At 55.8% G+C, this 13,702-nt stretch overlaps 1 protein-coding gene across 2 annotated transcripts in view; it reads right to left on the bottom strand.

The window, feature by feature from the left end:
• Positions 1-13,702, bottom strand: part of HIP1 (huntingtin interacting protein 1) — a 137,350-nt gene that overhangs the window by 19,357 nt on the left and 104,291 nt on the right. For both annotated transcript variants that reach the window (XM_032327016.1, XM_032327017.1), the window contains exons 6-16: positions 12,557-12,633; positions 12,097-12,158; positions 8,347-8,487; positions 6,290-6,347; positions 4,086-4,161; positions 3,832-3,972; positions 3,206-3,303; positions 2,766-2,838; positions 1,908-2,091; positions 1,321-1,409; positions 666-782 (exon numbers count right to left, since the gene is read on the bottom strand). In XM_032327016.1, the coding sequence (XP_032182907.1) occupies positions 666-782; positions 1,321-1,409; positions 1,908-2,091; positions 2,766-2,838; positions 3,206-3,303; positions 3,832-3,972; positions 4,086-4,161; positions 6,290-6,347; positions 8,347-8,487; positions 12,097-12,158; positions 12,557-12,633 (1,116 nt within the window). The remainder of the gene's footprint in view (positions 1-665; positions 783-1,320; positions 1,410-1,907; positions 2,092-2,765; positions 2,839-3,205; positions 3,304-3,831; positions 3,973-4,085; positions 4,162-6,289; positions 6,348-8,346; positions 8,488-12,096; positions 12,159-12,556; positions 12,634-13,702) is intronic.

Here is a 13,702-nt window from a genome sequence, read left to right as displayed (position 1 = left end):
TCAAGTCGTGATCTCAGGGTTGTGAGATCGAGCCTGGCATGGGGTTCTGTGTTCAGCGCGGCGTCTGCTTAAGACTCTCCCTCCCTCAGCCCCTCCTCCGAACCTTCGTAAAATTAGATCTTTAAAAAATAAAAAAATTAAGGGGCGCCTGGGTGGCTCAGTGGGTTAAGCGTCTGCCTTTGGCTCAGGTCATGATCTCAGGGTGTTGGGGTCGAGCCTCGCATCTGGCTCCCTGCTCAGCGGGGAGCCTGCCTCTCCCTCTCCTTCTGCCTGCCGCTCTGCCTACTCTACCTCTCTCAAATAAATAGAGTCTTAAAAAAAATTGTTTTTTTAATTAAAAAATTAAAAAATGAAATAAACAGAGCAAAAAAAGAAAAATCCAAATGCATCCACAGAGAAAGGAGGAGTATTGCTTCATGAAACTTTTACTTCTAGGAAATAGACTCTTATTTCCTACTCTGAATTATTTCCTACTTGCTGAATTACAGCAAGCCCCGACTCTTAAGTGTAAGGCACTTAGTTTCCTCCCTCCGGCGTGTCCTACTGCAATGGACCTGCCTGCCGACCCCCACCGACTCGTGGGTGCTCTCTCGGCCCCAGGTGTTCGTGGTGCCCTGTCATGGCGCCAGGCCTCTAACCCCTCGTGCTCTCCTCCTTCTGCTCACCTTCCGCTGCGCCTGGTCGCTGATGCGCTGGAAGGAGTCCTCGAGCTCTTTCTTCTCTCGTTCCAAATCCGCCTGGGCTTGCCTGGCCACGGACACCTGTTTGGTCACCTCCGCATTCTGTAGGGATAGAACAGTATCTCGTACTGGCTCATCTCGGGCTGCGCAGCTCAGGGACAACCTTTCCCCCCCTTCCAGAACAAAGGGCAGCGTTCAGACCGCTGGACAGAGAAATCACGTTTCTACCCAGGGAGAAGCCAGAAGAGAGCTGTCATCTTCAGACGCTCGATGCTCAAGTATTCAAAGAATAGGGGCGACTGGGTGGCTCAGTCGGGTCTTGATTTTTGGCTCGGGTCATGATCTCAGCATTGTGAGATCGAGCCCTACATCGGGCTCTGCGCTGGGCATGGAACCTGCTTGGGATTCTCTCCCTCCCTCTGACCCCGCTCGATCTCACAATGCTGAGATCGATCTCAAAAATAAATGAATAGATAAAATAAAAGAATAATAAAGGTGGGGGATAGTCCAATGGGGGCTGGCTTTGAAAGTCGAGAAATGGAAGGCCAGTAAGCCTGACAAAGCAGTGGTTTTCCTGAGAGGAGGGTGCCTCGCTCGGAACTGGCAGAGGCACGGAGCTGCCTCTGGCGCGGTGCCCTACCTTCCGCAGCAGGTCAGCGTGGTTCTGTACCAGCTCGCTGTACTTCTCCTTCAGCTTGCTGTACCGCTGTTCGTTGGCCTGGGCTCTCCCTGTGTGGTCCAGAGCCAAGGTGAGCAGCCTACCCCTGCTGGGTCCCTGTGCCTGCCTTCCCATAAGCCAGAGTCCCTAGGACACCCTTCTTTCTTTTCACAAATGCAGACACCCTCTTCGCCCTTAAAAATCCTATGGGCAGTTGTCTTAAAAAAAAAAGCCCCCCACCCCACCCCCAGATTCAGATCGCAGCACAGATTCACGCCTCCCGAGCTCTGCACACTTGGTGTGTTTTGGCTTTAGGCCAGCTCTCCTTCGGACACCCCTTCCCCCAGACAGGCACCCTACTGTCACCTCCTGGTTCCTGTCCCCACATTCTGAGCCCGTGGGGCTCTCCCCTGTGTGGGCTCCCACCCACCCCTCTGACTGGTGACACCAAGGTCCTTCTAGATGGTTCTTCTGGACGGACGCGGGGCTGAGGCTCTGCCGCCCAGCCCCATCCTTCCCCATGAGCCTCGCGTGACTCTGGGGCTCCCACCCCAGCCTAACGGACTCACTTTCTATCTCCGTCAGGCTCCGCTGGGCCTTCTCCGTGTCTTCTCGCTTCTTCTTGAGCTCGTCCAGCTCGGCCCGGAGGAACTCGCTGTCGTCAGCCGCCTGCTGCCGCAGGTGTCGCTGCTCCGCCAGCTCGGCCTCCAGCTCGCTGACCCGGCCCTTCAGCTGTAACACGGCCCGCTGGCTCTGCGGGACACACTCAGCGGTGAGCCCCAGCACCCTGCCTCTGGGCTGGGCTGGGCAGGAGAAGTGGGTCCTCCCAGTTTTCAGGACCGATCCAATAAATACCCACGTGTGCCTACAAGCCCATGACCGAGCCTCACAGGAGTGGAGGCTTCTGGTCATTCCAGGCCACCCGGCCAACAAAGGGTGACAACAGGGGAGCTCCGGTCTGTTAGAGTGGCCTGGGAGCAATCCTGGACAAGCTGGCATGGGGGAGGAGGCGATGTTTGCCTGTCCCTGTGAGCGAAGCCTCCGGCCAGCCGTGGGTCTGAGGGGCAGTCCTGTTTATCGCCCCAGACCCTGCAAACAGCCACCAGACCTTCCCATCGCCATGGGAGGGGAAGAGGCCTTTCTCACCATTGGCTTCAAAGCCAGCTGGCGATCGTGGTTCTCTCCAAGTACCACAGGGACACGGGGACTGGCTCAGAAGCCGTTGTCAAGGTAGGAATGACGGAAATGCAGCACCTCCAAGACTGCGGGAGGACCAGGTCCTTCTGGCTTTCGCATTTCTATTTGCATTTCTATTTTGCACCCCCCACCTTAAAATGGGGTCTGACAAGTGTCTCTGCCAAGCGAGTTTCCCGTGAACGTGTCACGTCACGGCGAAGCCCAGAACCAGATCAGGGCCCGACTCATACCTCCGTCTTCATGTTCTCCAGCTGTGCCTTCAGCTCGCTGATGTCTCTATACAGCTGACCGATTACGTGATCCCTGGGAACAGAAGGAGAACAAGTTTGCTTCCACTGCGCTTTCCTTCCATCCCTGTCCTTCTAAATGCGAGCTGGGAGAGCAGGGGAGGAAGTTGAGAGCTGGTGTTAACATGGGGAAAGTTCTTTGAAATTCCATCAATTTTACGCTAAGTCCCTCCGCGTTACCAGATCCGAATCTAACACCCCCGGGTTAGCTCAGCCTCATCTCATCTCCCTCTGGGATTCCAGGGGCCGATATTTCAGGGTCGTGACACTTCTCTACAACACCCACGTGTCGCTAAGCATCCCGCCCTGATTGAGGGTGGCCAGAGGGACCCCCGGCTTCACATAGTTTCTGCCCTGCCTGCCAGCGCCCAGCCCAGACTCACTTCTCGTCCTTGTTCACGCCATTCTGACTGTTGAAATTGAAGGGGTCGCTGCTGAACGAGCTGCCAAAGATGTCATCAAACTTGTTGTCGAATAAACTCTGCGGTGACCGGAAAGGAGTGCGGACAAAGTTAAAAGGTCTAGAGACTTCTGTGCGGGGGTCAGAGGAGTTAGATGTAGAAAAAGGGGACCCTTTCTTAACTGGGTTCATGTCCACCTGGGGTCCCTCCTAGAGACCACAGGGCAGGGTCCGAGTCTAGGCTAGCGCTTGGGTTAGAAGAACAATCCAGGGGCGCCTGGGTGGCTCAGTGGGTTAAAGCCTCTGCCTTGGGCTCAGGTCATGATCCTAGGGTGATCGAGCCCCACATCGAGCAGGGAGCCTGCTTCCTCCTCTCTCTGACTGCCTCTCTGCCTACTTGTATTCTCTGTCTGTCAAATAAATAAAATATTAAAAAAAAAAAAAAAGAAGAAGAAGAAAAAGAATGGTCCAGCTCGGTGATGGCCAAAGGGTCTCTGTCAGCCTCTCCCGTCTTCTCCCCTGCACATACGGGGCAGCTCGGGGGGCTGCACGCGGGGTTCGCCCCCTGCTATGACCCTAACCCTCAGGTTCCAGTCAGGTGCTCCTCACCTGCTGGGAGGTGTCCATGTCCACGAGGTCATCCTTCTCCAGGACGGGCTCGCTGTCTGGGGACGAGGCCTCAGCCGGGATGACCACCACAGGGCTGATGTGTTCCGACAGCGCAGAGGCCCGCAGGAAGTTGGGTGGGTTCTGAAGACGGAGGACACACCCTCACACTGTGTCACCCACCAGGCCCGCCCGTCCCTGAGATCTGAGAGCACCCAGGACCCAGCAGCTCCCACCGCGGGGCTGGGCGCCCTTACCTCCGGCAGCTGAGGGGTCTGAATGAGCCGTTTGAAGTACTGGAGGTTGCTGGAGCGGTAGAACAGATCTTTCAACCTGGGGATGGAGAAGGGCCTGAGGGGTGCTGGGGGCCGGGGTCGGGGACAGTGCAGCGCCCCCAACCCTTCCCCAGCAGTTCTGCTGCCTGCCCAGCCCAAAGGCGCGGGCTGTCAAGGAGATGACCTCCATGGCGCTGGGATTCAATTGTGATGCTGCAGGGAGAGGTTATCTGTAGCCTGGGCTTGCTTATGTGGTGATGAGAAAGAGGTAGTCAAAGGGCAAAACCCTCTGGAAGAGAGGGTCACCTTAGAACAACTTTAGCATCTCTGTAGAATCGGGTGTCTTCCCGGGAACGTTGGGCTTAGAAAATACATTCACTGTCCTAACCACAGGAATGGGGAAGGGAACTTCATTCCTGAGAGAGATCCCTTTGTTCTGGATCTCTGTGTTATCTCCCCAGTTAGACTAGACGCTTCTAGAATGCAGAGACTAAGTCCCCCTGAGCTGGGTTCGCCACAGCACCACACACAGAGGCATTAACTCGAATTAACTCATCAGGACCTCGCTGGAGAAAAGCGATCCATTTCTACTGTGTCCCCATCCTGGAGGCTAGGGAAACAAAGAAAGCACATTTCCCTCTCCTCCTCGGGTCCCCATTTGGAATCAAAACATGGAAGGCCGAGGCAGCAGAGAGCACCGGACAGACTTCCTGAGAGGAAGGAGGATTGTGGGTCTCTGTGCCCTCTCCCGGCAACACACAGTCTCCTCCAGCTCAGCCCAATACACTGAACCCCTGGGGTCTCATGCCAGCCCTTCCAATCCCAAGTTGGGACTGTCCCTCTGAGGTCATTGGCGCTTTCCCCAAATTCGGGGACACTGAGGCCTCAGAGAGCCGCCAGGACCGTGCCAATGAGAAAGTGAGGGAGCCGCTCATGGGAGAGGTTTTTATAAGCTAGAAAAAAATGAAAGAAAATAAAATCACCTGACCACCCAGCCCCCCCGGTTTCTGGGCTGGAGCCAACGGTAATAGGCTGCGTTGCTTTCATAAGCTACTGGAATTTACCATTCCAGGAAATCAGCCCCAGGGCCTGTCTCCTAGGATTTAATAAGTCATTTATTATAGAATAAACATATAAGGCTTTTCAAACGGAATAAGCAAACCGGGCGGTTAGCACAACCCTGAACTTGGCCTCTGACTGCTGCCCGGGAACCAGCAAGAGAAGTCTGAGCTTGGGGGGTTGGCGGTTTGGCTTTTTCTCTGTTGTTAGGGCTGAAGAAAGTAAGAGCAACACAAGAGGGTCAAAGAGAGCCCCAGCACCCTTCTCGGCACCTGGGTTCTCTGTCTCACACCAGGCTGGGAGAAGGGCCGGCCGAAGCGACGGAACGCAGACGCTAAGGCAGGCCCTGACGGAGAAATGAGCTGAGAACGTTCCAGGAACTGAAAAGGACCCCTGTGCGGCAGAAACACCCTAAGCCCTAAAGACGAGGTCAGAGACGGCAAGCGGGACCTTGTAGACCACGGAGAAGAGCTTGGATTTGATTATCAGTGTGATCGGAAGCCACCGTCTGACCAAGGGAATGACGTCTTTACAAGGTTGTTCTAACGGCTGGGATGGGGGACGGGGTTTCAGGGGGCAGGAGTGGAAGCCCCGGGCATCTGCCATATTGGAGGGTCCGGGCACAAAACGACGGTAGCCCAAGAGATGCCAGCTACGATCAGAACCAAGATAAACGAGCAGAACATGTGCCAGTGGACTGGACGTGAGTGGGGAAGACAGTTCCAGATCGCTGGCCTCAACGCACGTGGTAGCATTTACTGAGAGAGGAAAGGCCAGGGAGAAAAAATCTTGTGGTTTTTTTTGTTTATGTACTGATTTTTAGAGAGAGACAGTGAGCTCATGAGCGGAGCGGGAGAGGGAGAGAGACTCTCAAGCAGACTCCCCGCCGAGCGCTGAGCCCACCGAGGGGCTCCATCCCACAGCCCCATCATCACAACCAAAACCAAGAGCTGGACGGTCAATCGACGACACAACTGGGAGAAAAAGTCCGGGGGAGGAAAACCCAGTGCTCAGTTGGAGACAGATCATGGGGAGCGTGAGACCGGAATTCAGAGGCAAGGCTCAGCCAGCCAGGCACACAGATCTGGGTGTTCACAGCCTTTGATTCTCTCCCTCAAGCCACTTACTTGGTGAATTGCTCCATGAAGCGGTCCCGGTGGCCTTGCAGGGTGTCGGCTGGGAGACCTGGAAGAAATTGGGAAAGGGTGAGGAGGGAATTGGGAAGGGTGAGAAGGTAAGCCACGCGGAGCTCCGGAGGGAGAAGACCATCCATGCCGGGGCTTGCGGCCAGCCCCACAGGGGGTGCGGCCATTCCTGGCCTCGAGCTGCCCCAGGGACAGGGACTAGTGACCAAAGGGGCCCAGAAGGGGCAGTGGTGAGTCCAAGAGCGCTTTATCCTCCACATCTGTCCATTTGTCCCCGGAGCATGACCCATTCTGGGTGCAGCGGGCTGGAAGCTGTGCCCCACGGAAGATGCCAAACGGCAGGACGGACCCCCAGCAGGTGGCACAGGGGTGGCTCTCCCAGATGTACGTGCACTAGGTCACGGCCAATGGCAAGAGGACTCTTAGACCAGCCTCCTCCCCTACAGGGCGGGCTCTCTGAGGTCCCTTCTTCCCAGAATGCGTGACGCTGCGTACCTCAACGACAGATCACAACTCAGTGATCCCTTTATTTCTTGTTTTTATTCCTTCAACGTACATTTTGGGAATTTTTGAATAGATGATACATAATTCGAAATGCCCAGTATACAGAGGGTGACGATGGCACTTTATCTCAGTGGCCTCTCTCCCTCGAGTCCTTACCCCTAGTCATGGCAAAAACATCGGGCAGACTTAAATCAGGGGACATTCTACACGAGCACGACCAATTCTCGAACTGTCAAAGTTGTGAAAAACAGGGCAAGTCCGAGAAACGGTAACAGCCAAGAGGAGACCAGGGAGACACGAGTCAGTGTGATGTGGTGTCCTGGATGGCACGTTGGGTAAACACCATGGAAATCTGAATGAAGTACGGACTTCAGTTGAGAAATAATTTATCAGTATTGGTCCATTCGTTGTAACAATGCATCGTATTCGTGTAAGGTATTAATAATAAAGGAAACTAGGTTCAGGGCATGGGGGCACTTTCTCAGCGATCTTCACAACTTTTCTGTAGATCTAAAACTATTCTAAAATGAAACCTTTATTTTCAGGTAAGTATATATTGAGGAGGACAACTGTTTTTCTTCCCTTGGGGTTCAGTCCACTCTCTGTCCCTCTGGGTGCAATCACTTGCTCCAAAGCCTTCCTATCGCTTAAACATCCGATTCCAACCTCCCTTCCCTGAGATGATCCTGGATTAATCCCAGTGATGCTGCTTCCCATCCCCCTGCTAGATAATCAGACCCACTTCTCTGAGACCACGGTTCTAGAGTATCCCTTGTCCCTGTCCTCCAACATGCATCCCTGTGCCTTTGCCAGGGCCGTAACGCCTTGCTAACATGCACTCAGGTCTTGAATTTTCTCGGATCTCCATCATCGATACATTCCTGCACGTGTATATCCCTCGTGGGGAAAGCCTCTGAGTGTGACCCAGAAACCACCCACATCAGCTTCACCTGGGAGATGGTTCCACCACGCAGACCCCCGAAGCTACTGGACCCACCCGCAGCAGACCCCGCAGGAGGAGGACCCACACGCACTGTCCTGAACAGGAAGCATGCGAAAGTATGAGAGTTCTACAGTAGCTTCCCACACAGAACCTACGAACACATCCCAGGGTTCTGTGGCTGGGGAGGGGCCGGCCCCCTAGGTACGAGAGCAGCTGTTTCACATTTTCTATTCCCTCACAAAGTCCACACGTAGAGAAGCTGTGTGGTTGAACACTTTGGACACCGCTGCCCGTGTGCACGTGGGTCCAGGTCAGGTCTGGTATCATCATTCGTGTGGGTCCTGGGATACGGGACATGGGCGGACGGGGACGTGGTGAAGCCAGAGGTGGAGGGGGGGGGGCGGGACGGTCCCAGGACACGGCTATGGAGAGCCAGGGGCTTCCATGGGCACACCAAAGCTTGTGCCCCGCTCTTCACTCTCAAGGGGGCTGGGAGCTCTAGGGCCTTCGGGAGCCGCGGCAGAAAGGACCCAGAAGGGACAGCCTCTGCTGTAATCCTCCTTCCGGAGGAGATGTGGCCCACTGTACTCACACGAGTGGAGTTTGAAGAGGAGCTTGACGGTGTAATCGTACAGATGGCTGCAGTCCAGGATGACCTGGATCAGCGGGGCGAGGCGGCACTGCCCGGCTGTCGTCACGGACACCGAGCGCGACATGTCCAGGGAATTGAACACTAGGGAAGAAAAGGCGACACAGGCAGTAGGGGGATGGGAAACTGCAGGTGACTTTCTCGGAGCGGCAGAAGGCAGGGGTCGAGGTCATCGGACGCAGCTACCCCTTACAACACCCCCGGGGGACAGGTCAGCAGGGCAGGGAACAGGGCGAGTCCCCTGAAGGCTATCACACGGGAAAACGGCAAACACTGATCAGAACACGAAGGAGGGAGTAATTCAGCCCTGGCTTCCTAGGGGCTTGTCACAGGGTCTTGGGACACCAGAAGGGGACTGGTGCAAGAGTCCCAGGGGGATCGCCGAGGATGAACCGTCAGGATCAAAGGCTGCCGTCGGTCCCTGGGGGACAGGTCAGCAGGAGCACCGTCCTCCACCTTCTCGAGCTCCAGAGGGGCACGTTGCTCCCTCCCCGTCTTGCTCCACAGACCCCCTTCCACATTACCCTCTGCCCCCGACCCCTTGTTTTTTTTTTTCCTTTCCTTTTCTTTGAATTTATTTATTTTAGGGAGAAAGGACAAGCAGGAGGGGGCAGAAGGAGAATCTCAAGCAGACTCCATGCAAAGCACAGAGCCTGACGCGGGGCTCGATCCCAGGACCCTGAGATCAGAAGTAGAGCCCAAACCAAGAGATGGATGCTCAACTGACTGTGTGCCCCTCCCCCTGGGCACCCCGTACCCCTTATTCTAACCAAGCAGCCGGATGCTTGGCCGTGGACCCTCAGTGTGCACACCACTGGCCGGACCTGAACTTGTTCCCGTAGTGGCCGCCCACCACCTGCGGAGACGCGACGGCAGGCAGCATCGAGAAAAACCAGTGCTCGGGATGGCCCCGGATCAAAGCCCAGAGTGGCTGTGTTCAGCCTTCCCTGACTGCACTAATCCCTGTTAACTGGCTTACTCTGGCAGCTGAAAAAAAAGAAAAAAGAAAAAAAATCCCAAACAGTTCTAATTAAAAGGCAGCTTTTCTTTTTGACACAAATTAAAAGCAGCTGTCACTGCAAGGCGGCCATCCTCAAGTCCACTGGCTTCTCTGGGCTCCGCTCTGGCAAGGAATCACAGACGGCTCCATCCTCCGGCCTGCCTGTCGCTTTCCAGGAATGCCCCTTGGCATCCGGTAACATCTAGAGCAGTGTGACCGTGGACAAGTTGCTCAACCTCTCTGTGCCTCCAGATGCTTTTCTGTAAAACGCAGGGGCTTCTAAGAGTGCGTTCCTCAAAAAAGGTCTGGTACGTATCCAAGGGCAGTGTTGTGGGACATGCAGAGCACACGTGTCCCACAACACCGAGGGGGTTCTCGGTGCTGGCCTTGAGACTGATTAGAATCACCTGGAGAAACTTAAACTCTAAAGTCTGCCTGCAACTCCCCTTCCTCCCATTCTGTTTTAATTGGTCTTGGGTAGGGCTGGGGCATTGGAAGGTATCAAACCCCCGCAGGTGATTTTAACATGCAGCCAGGGCCGAACGCTGTTATTTCCTAGCTGAGCGCGAAGCAGAATCAGCCGGGAACACCGAGCGACAGACATAAGTGTCTCCCGGAGCCCCCCACTGTGGCTGTCACATGGGGCTCCCGGGTGCCTGAAACATGGCCAGTGCAACCGAGGACATGACTTTTAAAGGTTATTTAATTATAACTTATTTAAATAGATGCGATGTAATTAATTTAATATAATTAAACTGCTACCGATGGGACAGTGGCGACCATACCGGATAGCGTAGACCTGGCCGGGGAGGGGGCGTGCTGCTAAAACACAGCTGGCTGGGCCACACCTCAGAGGTTCAGATACAGGAGGTCTGGGGCGGCACCTGGGCCTTTGCATTTCTAACAAGTTCTCAGGAGATGCTGATGCTCCTGGTCCAGGGACCACTCTTGGAGAATTGTCCCAAGTGCTGGAAAGAAGTGTCACTGGCTCATGTTTCCCAAAGCGGAAAACCAAGGGTACCTCAGGGGATGGGTGGGAACCTCGCAGGGTCACAGACTAGGACTCAGAAGCTGGAGAGACTTTTTCCCATACCAGCTGCCTTGGTTTCGGCAGCACACAGTGGGGACCGGGGGACAGAAGAGGGAGTGGGGGAGACCAGTGGTCGAGGGCTCTTGATTCCGAACCCACGCTGGCTCAGGGGCAAGAAAGCCACCAGCACTTAACGATCTTGGGGTTTGTGCCAAGACTTGGGGTAGCTCCACTCTAGCAAAAGTGGCTGATTCGCTCCCGACAGGCCCACGGCATTGGGTGGGATATTGATACTGATTACGAGCACTGGCCCCCTATCTTTTCATCACTGCTGTTTATCCGAAGCACACATTCCTGAATTTTGCTGAGCACTTGCTATGTACCAGACACCGGGCTCGAACGGAGGGAAGTAATTCATGGATGGGGAGGAGCTCAGTATCCAGTGATGATGATACATGTGATCCACGCCTGTAAGAACAGCCAGGTACGGGCGTCTGGGTGGCTCAGGCGGTTAAGCGTTCGACTCTTGGTTTCGGCTCAGGTCACGTGATCGCATGAGCTATAGGGTCGAGCCCCAAGTTGGGCTCCGTGCTGAGCAAGGGATCTGCTAGAGATATTCTCTCTCCCTCTGCCCCTCCTGCTTGTGCTCTTGCTCTACAATAATCAAATCAAACTTAAAAATTTTTTTTTTAAAAAATGCATCCATACCATTTCTCTTACTCGGCTGGGAACACCTTAAGGTAGGGATTCTATTTGGTGTTTCCTTTTTACTTCTCTATCGACTTTTGTAGAAGTCAACAGACTTCTAGAAGTCGCTAGCAGGCCAAGGATCTTCTTCTTTCCCCTACAAACCACGGTTCCCAGCTGGCTCTGGTGATCGTCTCCCACATCCAGCACTGAACCGATCGGCCGAAATACGAAGGCGTTTGCTGCCCTGGCCCAGCGCTGGCTGGACACTTGTCATGGAGCATCTTGAAGCTTAGAAAACGGGCTCTACTCTTCCCCGGGAGAGAAGGGAGGGCCATGCTGGCAGGTGTGGGAAGAGAGGACGCCAGAGAGAAGTTAACGGGACTGCTTCCTTCCTGATTCACGTCAGGGAAGGGTTGGGGGCTGACAGCCGGGGGACACCGAAACCCTCCGCGGAGGGAGACTGGAAGGGTGGCCCAACTCCCCTTGCTAGTGGAAAGGGGCTTCGTGGGCCTCTCGCATGGACTTGGCCAACAGCTCAACGCGACCAGCTGGTCGACCCTGGCTGCCGGCCAAAGGGCACACGGCAACCCCCATCCTTAGGAGCCATCCGACCCGAGTGCCAGCCCAGCTTGGTGGCAGACTGAGCACCGGCCAGCGCTGGGGTCACCGTCCAAAGGTTATCAAAGAGGTCAGGCCCGCCTCTGGGCTCTGGGAGGCCTGCAGGGTGGGCAGCCTGGTTGTTCGCTCAGAATGCAATCACCGACTCTGGAAGCACCCACGAGCTCCTGCCCCTCCCCGCGCCAGGGACGAGGAGGGGGGGCGGGGATAGGGTGGGGACATTGCCGTCTCCTGGCCTGTGCGGCCCAACCTTGGAGGGAGAAGGGGGCTAAGACGGCTGGTCCAACCCGGGAATAAAGCTTGGAATTAGGCAATTCCCATGAGAGCCTGGGCCAGATGGGAGGGAGAGACTCACCAGTTTGGAAGAGATTAAGTTCACACTCCAGGTAGTCAAACATCTCCACTGTTAGCTGGAAACTGGACGGCAGAGGAGGGAGAGGTTCTGTTCCAAAGCCTGAGGCCAGCCCCTCCTCAGTCCCCTCCGCCCTGCTCTGTGTCGCTGACTCCGTCCCCAGGGCACATGCGCGTGAGCGCGCGAACGCACGCACACACACCCACCCACTGCGACACGCCCAAACCTTAGCCCTCACCCACGTGGGTCTTAAGGCCATGTGAAGATCATGTAGGGTGACTTCCACAGGGACAGTGGCAGAGGGGAGGGCAGGTGCCCTGCGGGGTGGTGAAGGCAAAGGGTCACACCCCCTCTGGCTGAAGCACCGACAGCCCAGCCACTGCCCTTGCCACCAGGCCCCGTGTGACCCCAGCTAGAGGGGCAATGTGGAGCCTGCTTCCCCGCTGGGTCCACAGCCACTCACAAGTTGTTAACGTCGCTCTCTCCAGCCTCATCCAGCTGCCGGTCGCTCATCTGAAGGTTGCCCGGGAACCTGGGATTCTGGAAAGAGGAATGACATCAGGACAGAGCATCTCAGGCTGACAGCAGGCAAGCCGGCCGCAGGCTTCACGGCTCTGTTCAGGCAGCACGAACACCCTTCTCCGGGGCCGTGTCGGTGCCCACAGAGCCCCTGACCAGCTCCAGCAGAGAACAGCCACTACCTGCCATCAGAGGGAAAGGCTCCGTCCCACACCTGGGAGCCAGGCAGGGCTCGGCCCTAACAATTCGTGTTCTGGGACATTCTTCTAAAGATGCTCGCTGGCCCTGCTGCGAGACCCAGCGTGACAGCCGCCAGCCCTCACCCATGCTTCCCTCTGTCCTCGGGCCACTTCCCACACCTGCCACTGGGAGCTCAGGGAAGACAAACCCATTTTCATATTGACGTTAGGGAAACATCATGAAACAATCCTGGAGGTCGGAAAACATTATGCTTTGTGGCCCCAAAGTCAGGAAAAACTATTATGCATCATCATCGGTATCATTATCTTTTCCCCAGCGCGGCCTGCCTGGAGTGGATGGAACTCGTGGCAACCGGAAAGGTGCAGATGTCAAGGGAGGAATCAGTTCCACGGAGAACACTTTGGGCTCTGAAGACAGAAATCCTCCTCTGCCCGCCTCCGGGCTCCGGGCTGCCCGCTCCTGTGGGCAAGGCTCACCACCCCGGCTCCCGAATGTCAAGAGTCGGTCAGTTCCTTGGGCGCCCCCCTCTGGCCATATTTAACCTCCTCGCTCGATCTGGACATTACAGAGACCTGTTCCCGGTGCCCCTTCTTGGGCCCGGTCCTTCCACCACACACCACTGGCAACCCTGGTGACCCTGGGCCTTTGTGCGAGGACCAGCTGCCAATGTCCCTGAGAAGGACTCACAGCTGGAGTCCCCTTGAATCGTGTTCTCCAGCCTTAGGGCCCCTTCCCCGTCCTTGCTGCTGGAGCTGTGGGCTCCCCTTTCCGGCGAACCGGGTGCCTGGCCCCCACACCACCACCCTGGTATGCGCCTTCCTCCTTACATCCCCGGAATCCCCCGGCATCCTGTTTCCCACTCCCTTCCCCGTTCTGAATGTGCCACCAG

This window comes from Mustela erminea, chromosome 20 (genome assembly GCF_009829155.1).
Source record: "Mustela erminea isolate mMusErm1 chromosome 20, mMusErm1.Pri, whole genome shotgun sequence".
Classification (NCBI taxonomy): Eukaryota; Metazoa; Chordata; class Mammalia; order Carnivora; family Mustelidae; genus Mustela; species Mustela erminea.
This window is presented reverse-complemented; position numbering and strand designations above follow the sequence as displayed.